Source organism: Catharus ustulatus, chromosome 1 (genome assembly GCF_009819885.2).
Source record: "Catharus ustulatus isolate bCatUst1 chromosome 1, bCatUst1.pri.v2, whole genome shotgun sequence".
Classification (NCBI taxonomy): domain Eukaryota; kingdom Metazoa; phylum Chordata; class Aves; order Passeriformes; family Turdidae; genus Catharus; species Catharus ustulatus.
The window spans coordinates 83,019,649-83,029,579 of NC_046221.1; the positions used below are offsets into that span (position 1 = coordinate 83,019,649).

The 9,931-nt window shown below is 47.2% G+C and overlaps 2 protein-coding genes across 2 annotated transcripts; one reads left to right on the forward strand and one right to left on the reverse strand.

The window, feature by feature from the left end:
* Nucleotides 1–2,737: 2,737 nt before the first annotated feature.
* Nucleotides 2,738–4,573, reverse strand: LOC116995386 (inositol 1,4,5-trisphosphate receptor-interacting protein-like 1). Its single transcript, XM_033058114.1, has one exon. It carries the CDS (start codon nucleotides 4,571–4,573, stop codon nucleotides 2,738–2,740), a length of 1,836 nt encoding a protein of 611 aa, XP_032914005.1.
* A 2,823-nt stretch (nucleotides 4,574–7,396) lies between these two features.
* LOC116995451 (inositol 1,4,5-trisphosphate receptor-interacting protein-like 1) lies at nucleotides 7,397–9,232 on the forward strand. The gene has a single exon (XM_033058225.1). The coding sequence runs from the start codon at nucleotides 7,397–7,399 to the stop codon at nucleotides 9,230–9,232; it is 1,836 nt and encodes a 611-aa protein (XP_032914116.1).
* Nucleotides 9,233–9,931: the final 699 nt, after the last annotated feature.

The following is a 9,931-nucleotide window of genomic DNA, read 5'->3' on the forward strand; positions in this document are numbered from 1 at the left end:
TGTAGTATAAGAAAGGCATGGATATATTGTCAAGCACTGATCTACCTGGGGTAAAACCAGATGTGCCTGGTCCTTCTTCGAGCTTACTGCAAGAACTGGAAACCATGGTGTCCAGTTTTGCACATTTAGGAAAACCTCAGAGGAGCTCCATCACTTTGGAAAACTGTTTCCCTGAATATGGTGTCTCCCTAATGTAAAAATCTAGAACCTAAAATGTATTCTGTGGCTGTAATATGCTGAAGCTAAAGCTTAGGTGGTAGGTTGTACTCTTTGCATGATCATCAGGTGTTTCTCTGAGAAAAGTTTTGGGATAATGAAATGGGTAGATTCCTCCTGGAGCCATCAGTGAGCAAGAAGTGTGGTGAAGGACAGAGTCTCATAAAATGGAAGTATCAATGAAAGTCAAACTGAAAAATAATGCTTCAGATGTTGTCTCACTAAGACCTCTGTAATATTCTCTTAACTGCAAAGGACATGCACAAGAGATTTAATATGTATGAGCAAAAATCATTAGAATATTAGATCTGAATGTTAAAAAGGAAGCAATAATACTTTGTTTTCCAGAATCACAGAATCACTGAGTTGGAAGAGATGTTCAAGATCATTAAGTCCAACCCATACCCTAACACTTCAACTTAACCACGGCCCTGAGTGCCACATCCAGTCTTTTTTAAAGGACATCCAGGGATAGTGACTCCACCACCTCCCTGGGCAGACCATTCCAGTACTTACACACTCTTTCTATAAAAAAATGTTCTTAATATCCAACCTATATTACAAAATCACTAGGTTGGAAGAGTAGTTCAGTGATTTTTCAGTGAGCCAGAAATTAGCCCACTACATGATGTCTCATAAGATTTCTGGCAATATTAAATGTATGCTAATTGTGCTGGCTTTACATGTGGACACTGTCCTTACAGCAAATTCCAAAATTAGTCATAGGCATGTGTGTCCTAGTTCTGGCTAGGTGAGGGTCAATGTTTCCTGGCACAGGCCAGGGGGCACATGGCTAGGACACTGAAGTTATGCTATACCGCCTCATGTCCTCTTCAGGGGCTGTAGTGGGGATGGGGTCTGTCCTGGTCATGTAGAGGGAGGTGAGTTGTGGGGGTAGATTTGTGTTCCTCATGGTGAGCTCTGATGTGTGAATTACCCACCTCATGTACACTCTATTAATACTGTTGCTGTTATTGATAGTTTCTTATCTCTTTGTTGTTTCCAGTAAACTGTTCTTAATTCAGCCCATGACCATTACCTTTGGTGTCTCCAGTTCTCTCCGGTCCTCCGTGGGGAGGGAGAAGAGAGAGGGAGCGAGCAATGCATGGTTCGGAGTCTTCTGGTGGGAACCTTACATTGGGGAGCATCATTCCTAAACCATGACAGTATGGAAAAGGCAAGCTGTCTGTGGGGGAATGAAAACTGGAGAAGGCAGGGGTCCTTTCCACTGAACTGATGCACTGCATGCTAGAACCCTCCACTGGGACATTTGCCATCCACTGGAGCATTTGCCATAGGCATTGTATCTCGGTGTCTTATGTGAAAAACCTCCTAACAGAGCACACACGTGCTCTTCCAGGGCTGATGCTTGAACTGTTTCTTTGCATCCAGACAGTTTCCATTGGTGTCCTCTGTAGGTTCATGGCTGATGTCCATGCCATAGCTTTGCTCCGACACATAAATGCTGATGTTTACATAGACATGCACTTTTCTTTCCCTGTGGCACAGTAGTCCAGCCTGCAGCACTGAAAGAGTTTCTTGTGCATGCTTCTTCATGCATCTACTTTTTTCAGCATATCACACTTGTTTATGAACCAAGTTCTGGTTCTTGGTTAAGACTGCAAGATGTGCTGACAGTGGGATTAGTGTTAGTGACAACAGAGTCACTGTTTGCTGGCTTTGCCTTTGGGAGAAGGCACACCCAGCTTGCTCTCAGTGGGTGCAGGCTGCCTCAGAAGAAATCTAGTTCAGCTCCATCTGTGAGTTGAGTGACCCAGTGCCTAGGCAAGATACAATTCTGCCAGGCCTGTGAAGTGATCTAGGGTCAGCAGACAGACTTTTTTCCTCATAGCAACGGTGTCTCTTGCTTGGTCTCTGCCCAGCCAGAGCTGCTAGTGACTTCCAGAGCCCATGTGAAATGGCCAGCATGGCCTGAGAGTGCAAGAGGAACACAGGGCGAAAATCATCTTTGTAGTAGCCACCATGGTCTTCAGTGGCTGCTGCACCAGGGAGACCACTGACAGAAGCAATGTGGAGTGAGAACTGTGTGCCTTTGTTAAAAAAGGCTTGCTACTTACAGTGCCTACTCCCAGCCAGTCCCAAATTCACAGCTAGTGGAATTTAAAAATACTCTAGGTCTGGTTGAGTTCACAAAGAGCTTGCACAGTCCAGATAATGGAATAGATCAGTTTATTGAAACAAAGACAAAAGAAGATTTGGGATTGCTGAATGCACAATCTAGTGCCTATTAATATATACAGTAATTCACGAACTAGAGGGTCCTCATATATATAATAAATTCACTTACTAGAGGATCCTAATATATATATAGTAAATTGATTTACTAGAAGGTCCTAATATCCATAGTAAATTAACTAGAGTATCCTAATATATGGAGTAAATTCACTAACTAGAGGGGTCCTAATATATATAGTAAATTCACTAAGTAGAAAGTATTAATATATATAGTAAATGAGGCCCCACAAGCACAGCTCTGTGCATGAAGATCTCTTTCAAATGCTTAGAACAGCATTTGTTTGAGCTGGTGTAGCAGGTGAATGTACTCCTGCATGGCCTTCTTGTGGGCATCCGGACTGCTGGCTAGGCTCTGGAAGAGGTTGGGGGCTTCAGCCATGCGGAAGTCGGAGGGCAAACTGATCTCCATGGGAAACCTCCCGTTGCCTAGGACGAAGTGGTTCAGCTGTTTTGCGTCCAGTGAGCAGCGGAGGTACTTCATGGTGTCCTCCATGCGCCGCCAGAAATCCTTCCTGCGCCACTGCGTCAGGGGTACGGTGTTCAGCAGGTGCATCACCACTGTCTTCAGGGCATAGCTGGAGAAACCTGCCCCCATCAGCATGCGGCTGAGGAGCTGCAGGCACTTGCAGTGCCAGCTGTCAGGAGGAGCCTGCCTGGAAATGTGTCTAAAGAATTTTGCCTCAGCCACGGCGTAAGTCTCCACCCATGTTGTGCTTGGGATACCTACTTCTGTAGGCTGGCTGCCCACAAAGATATCCGAGTCTCCTTGCCTCACTCCTAAGATGAGCTCAACCATGAGGCTTTCCTGGTCTTTCCTTAGCTGAAATTTACAGGACCGGGTGGAGGGCAGCAATCTTAAACGCCAATGGCGCGATTGAGGCGAAAGCACCCAGGTTTCTTTCATGAATTGATAGAACCAGTGGACAGTGTTCTCCACATCTAGACAGCTGTCAGTGCACAGGGTATCCAGAAGGCTGGGGTCCTGGTCCCTTCTCAGCTCCTCCTCAGAGTGGTGGAGGAAACATAGCATGTCGTCCCCCAGCTGCTCCCTCGTGCAGGTGCACAGCAGCTCCACACGGACACAGCAGCTCCTCTGGAGCACCCCTGCAGTTTCCAGCTCCAGGTGGAAGGCATGTCCTGGAGGGGGACTCAGTGGTACAAGCACATTGTACACAAGGTCCTCTGCACGGGGACTCCAGCCTTCAAAGGTGCTGCCCACTCCGATGGCTTCTTGTGGCACTGGGTAGAAGCTGTTGGACCAGTTTTGTCCAAAGATGTCTGTGAGTTTCTCCATCAGGTCTGTTACGATGGAGCAACCCTTGTCCAGGTCCAGAGCAGGCAACTGTACGCGCTCCTCTAAAAGGCTTCCAAGGGTCCTTTGAATATTGCGACCATCATCTTCTTTGTTTGCATCATGTTTGCCCTCTTCCTTTCCATCAACATTGACTTTCTCCCCCTTCTCATTGGTGTTTACGTCTTCCTTTCCATCATCAGAACCTTCTTTTGCTTCATTTCCAGCAACATTACCTTCATCCTCCTTTCCATTGTTGTTTAATTCTTCCTTTGCATTGTCAGAACCTTCTTTCACTTCATTTCCCACGTTGCTTTCTGCCTTTGCATCCACAATACTGCCTTCTTCATTTCCATCCTTATTGTCTTCTTCCACATCTGCATTGCTGCCTTCTTCGTTTCTGTCCTGATTGTCCTCTTCAACATTTGCACTGTCATTTCCTACTTCTCCCTTTACAAACTCGTTGTGTCCTTCTTTTTCCTCCTCCACCAAGTTGCTGCTGGACCTCTCCTTGTGGCCACTGTTGTCTGGATCACGTCTCATTTTGTGGAGTCCAAACCACAGTGCCAAGAGAAGGACGAGGAATCCATTTGCAGCCCAGAATTGCCAGGCAAGCAGGGCTCCCCAGGCCACACCACTGTGCTCCATGTTCTGCTCCAGTTCCTGAATCAGCCGAGTCATCTCCTGGTTCAGAAAATCAGCACGCTGCTGCATGCGCTCCCGTGCGGCCTCATCCAGCCCATCCCCGGCCTGCTGCGGGTACTGGATGAGGCCTTGCAGAAGCAAGAGAAGGAGTGTAGTGGCAAGCATGGCCTAAGCAGCTGGGTAGGGGTTAAGTGAAGATGGGAGGGAAGTACTGAGAGGGGAAGTGGGGACAAGAGTCCCAGGGATCTATTGGAAGGCAGGAAGGAGGGGCCCAGGCAGCTGGCAGGCTGCAAGGCTGTGCCCCACTGCTCCAGCAACAGCAGCAGCACTGTGCCCTGCCAAAGGCAGTCCCACAAGGGATCGGCCTCTGGATGCCCGGTGAGAAGCAGCTCCCCGGGTACTGGCGTACTTCTTTCTGAGAAGGAGCATATTCTTTTAATTGTCTACTTTTACATTACCATGTTCATAGGGCTGCATATATTTTGTGAATGCTTCATGATAATATCTGTGATAACTGCTTTTGCGCATTGTAAAGGGAAAAAGAATGCAAAAGAAATTTGACTAATATGTTGCTGGCAACTTAAAACCATTATCAAAAGCATATTGTTTCATTAACTGGAAAATGATCCATTAATGTTATATATTCTTCCTAAAGGAAGAAAAATTCTATTGTTTTCTCTAGTAAAACTTAAAAAAAACCCCAGCAAAAATGTTATGAAATTTCAGGTTGGTTAAAAACTTTTGAATTAGTTGAAGTTTGGAAAGAAGTTTAAAATTAAGCTGGATCTTTATGTGATAGAATTGCCTGTATTTTATCTGGTCTGTGATCCCATCACACAAACCTAAACATAAACTCGTATTGTCCAAAATGTCCTAGAACTTGAGCACCACCTTGATTTAGTGCATGTCAACCAGACCTACTGAAGTCATTGTGGGACCAGAGCCTTTGCTTGGCTGGAGCAGCCCGACCTCATGCAAGTGAATGCTAAGATGGAGTTCTCAGCCAGGAGAACAGGCTCTACTAAAAGCTGCCCCTTCAAATACAATCTGAGCTATCCTTAGATCCTGCAGCTTTTCAGCCATGTAGATCAAGTCACTTGTAATGATACTAAGGCTACTCATGAGAAAATGGCACATCCTTTCAGGACACAGAGCAATGAGACCATGAGTTTTATCTATAATGATGATCTGTTGAAAAGAATAGTGAGTTTGAAAAGCCAAGCTCCTAAGTCTCAAGTGTTAGAAAACACAGGAATGAAAACTGTGTATACTTCCAGAACCACCACTGTAAATTCCCCTGCCTTGTCTGCAGTACACCTTCCACCACCAACAAACCTGAGGCCTTCAGCCAGCACTGCAAAACCACTTCAGTGCCAGGAGCGCTTTGCAATTATGCAAATTGTGGCATTTTAATGCATAGGCACAATGAGACAGAAGTAGGACTGTAGAAGCAAAATTAATTCTGGCATTTCACAACTAATGTCTGACCTTGCAATTTTAAAATAGAGGTTTTTTCATTGGATTTAAAAACAGTTTTGGCTGGTGCATTCTCCAAAAAAATGAGCAAAGAATGAACTTGAGTTACATTGCCTCATCGCATTGACGTCTCTAGCAATGATTTTCAGGGTGAAAAGCCTGAATTCTGCTTAACAGGCTGCTGTTAGTTGGACTAAGAGAAATAGTGATGGAAACATAAGACTTTCCAAGCACCACGATTTTGTGCACGCTCCTTCTCAGACAGAAGTTGTGGCCTTCTTTCCTGGTGTGGCCAGGTTTCCTTCCAGTCACAGAGCAGGGTGAGGGTTGTACCTGGGTTGTTCATAGCAGACCTTCGCACTGTGGACACTCCCTACACAGGCATGTGGACAAACTCTGGAAACCCCTGTCTAGAAACAGCCTGCATGAATCAACACTGGGGAAAGACAAGGCAGAAGAATCCCACAGACTTCTTGTGCAACCAGATTGCTTCAACAACCATCTGTCAGTCCAAATTTTCTAAAATATGATTTCCTTAGAAACCGTGTGCTTGTCTTTCCACTAATTTAATAATTGAACCATAGAGGCAGCCCTGGAAAGAGGCCTGTGGGTGAGCTTCTCTCTCTTTTTATGATGTCTGCCATAGGCCAGTTACGTGGAGTAAAAGAGCTCTAGATTTGTTCTAACTAACCCATAAAGCCTCCCAAGGGAGCACTCGCTCCCAAGAGATCATCACAGGTAAGACTTTACTAGTAGTGATCTCTGTGCCTGGGTCGTACAACACGTGGTGGAAAAGCACAAGAGGGACCATATCTGACACGGGAGAATTTTCTGTGTTGAAATGCCTGTGGGAAGTTTTCTGCCCAGTGAATTATTATGTGCTCTGGGAACCGGTTCCATCTCACAGCAGGAGATGTACAGGAACAAAGCATTTATGGGTCATGTGAACCAAGTTCAGATTGGAAAGGGTTCGGGGGGCTCTGCCTGTTTTATCAAGGGGACCCCTGGGAGTCCATTATGCTCCGTGGGTCTGCACGTGTCAGGTGTTTGGTTGCCATTATGAGTTCATGAGCTGAGGTAGAGATGGAGGGTGGCACTGGCCTGGCTGGGACGCACTCTGGCACCTGTGACATCACAGGACCCGCATCACAATGGGGGCAGCTATCAAGCCAAGCAGCAGGTGACCCTGCTCCAGTACAGCCTCGGCGAGCGGCGAGTGCGCACGCAGACAGGAGGCTGTGCTGAACGCGGGACGAGGCCCACGGCAGAAACGCCAGTACCCGGGGAGCTGCTTCTCACCGGGCATCCAGAGGCCGATCCCTTGTGGGACTGCCTTTGGCAGGGCACAGTGCTGCTGCTGTTGCTGGAGCAGTGGGGCACAGCCTTGCAGCCTGCCAGCTGCCTGGGCCCCTCCTTCCTGTCTTCCAATAGATCCCTGGGACTCCTGTTCCCACTTCCCCTCTCAGTACTTCCCTCCCATCTTCACTTAACCCCTACCCAGCTGCTTAGGCCATGCTTGCCACTACACTCCTTCTCTTGCTTCTGCAAGGCCTCATCCAGTACCCGCAGCAGGCCGGGGATGGGCTGGATGAGGCCGCACGGGAGCGCATGCAGCAGCGTGCTGATTTTCTGAACCAGGAGATGACTCGGCTGATTCAGGAACTGGAGCAGAACATGGAGCACAGTGGTGTGGCCTGGGGAGCCCTGCTTGCCTGGCAGTTCTGGGCTGCAAATGGATTCCTCGTCCTTCTCTTGGCACTGTGGTTTGGACTCCACAAAATGAGACGTGATCCAGACAACAGTGGCCACAAGGAGAGGTCCAGCAGCAACTTGGTGGAGGAGGAAAAAGAAGGACACAACGAGTTTGTAAAGGGAGAAGTAGGAAATGACAGTGCAAATGTTGAAGAGGACAATCAGGACAGAAATGAAGAAGGCAGCAATGCAGATATGGAAGAAGACAATAAGGATGGAAATGAAGAAGGCAGTATTGTGGATGCAAAGGCAGAAAGCAACGTGGGAAATGAAGTGAAAGAAGGTTCTGACAATGCAAAGGAAGAATTAAACAACAATGGAAAGGAGGATGAAGGTAATGTTGCTGGAAATGAAGCAAAAGAAGGTTCTGATGATGGAAAGGAAGACGTAAACACCAATGAGAAGGGGGAGAAAGTCAATGTTGATGGAAAGGAAGAGGGCAAACATGATGCAAACAAAGAAGATGATGGTCGCAATATTCAAAGGACCCTTGGAAGCCTTTTAGAGGAGCGCGTACAGTTGCCTGCTCTGGACCTGGACAAGGGTTGCTCCATCGTAACAGACCTGATGGAGAAACTCACAGACATCTTTGGACAAAACTGGTCCAACAGCTTCTACCCAGTGCCACAAGAAGCCATCGGAGTGGGCAGCACCTTTGAAGGCTGGAGTCCCCGTGCAGAGGACCTTGTGTACAATGTGCTTGTACCACTGAGTCCCCCTCCAGGACATGCCTTCCACCTGGAGCTGGAAACTGCAGGGGTGCTCCAGAGGAGCTGCTGTGTCCGTGTGGAGCTGCTGTGCACCTGCACGAGGGAGCAGCTGGGGGACGACATGCTATGTTTCCTCCACCACTCTGAGGAGGAGCTGAGAAGGGACCAGGACCCCAGCCTTCTGGATACCCTGTGCACTGACAGCTATCTAGATGTGGAGAACACTGTCCACTGGTTCTATCAATTCATGAAAGAAGCCTGGGTGCTTTCGCCTCAATCGCGCCATTGGCGTTTAAGATTGCTGCCCTCCACCCGGTCCTGTAAATTTCAGCTAAGGAAAGACCAGGAAAGCCTCATGGTTGAGCTCATCTTAGGAGTGAGGCAAGGAGACTCGGATATCTTTGTGGGCAGCCAGCCTACAGAAGTAGGTATCCCAAGCATAACATGGGTGGAGACTTACGCTGTGGCAGAGGCAAAATTCTTTAGACACATTTCCAGGCAGGCTCCTCCTGACAGCTGGCACTGCAAGTGCCTGCAGCTCCTCAGCCGCATGCTGATGGGGGCAGGTTTCTCCAGCTATGCCCTGAAGACAGTGGTGATGCACCTGCTGAACACCGTACCCCTGACGCAGTGGCGCAGGAAGGATTTCTGGCGGCGCATGGAGGACACCATGAAGTACCTCCGCTGCTCACTGGACGCAAAACAGCTGAACCACTTCGTCCTAGGCAACGAGAGGTTTCCCATGGAGATCAGTTTGCCCTCCGACTTGCACATGGCTGAAGCCCCCAACCTCTTCCAGAACCTAGCCAGCAGTCCGGATGCCCACAAGAAGGCCATGCAGGAGTACATTCACCTGCTACACCAGCTCAAACAAATGCTGTTCTAAGCATTTGAAAGAGATCTTCATGCACAGAGCTGTGCTTGTGGGGCCTCATTTACTATATATATTAATACTTTCTACTTAGTGAATTTACTATATATATTAGGACCCCTCTAGTTAGTGAATTTACTCCATATATTAGGATACTCTAGTTAATTTACTATGGATATTAGGACCTTCTAGTAAATCAATTTACTATATATATATTAGGATCCTCTAGTTAGTGAATTTATATATTAGGACCCTCTTGTTAAGGAATTTACTATATATATTGGGATCCTCTAGTAAGTGAATTTATTATATATATGAGGACCCTCTATATATAATAATAGGGACTAGATAGTGCATTCAGCAATCCCAAATCTTCTTTTGTCTTTGTTTCAATAAACGGATCTATTCCATTATCTGGACTGTGCAAGCTCTTTGTGAGCTCAACCAGACCTAGAGTATTTTTAAATTCCACTAGCTGTGAATTTGGGACTGGCTGGGAGTAGGCACTGTAAGTAGCAAGCCTTTTTTAACAAAGGCACACAATTCTCACTCCACATTGCTCCTGTCAGTGGTCTTCCTGGTGTTGCAGCCACTGAAGACCATGGTGGCTACTACAAAGATGATTTTCGCCCTGTGTTCCCCTTGCACTCTCAGGCCATGCTGGCCATTTCACATGGGCTCTGGAAGTCACTAGCATCTCTGGCTGGGCAGAGA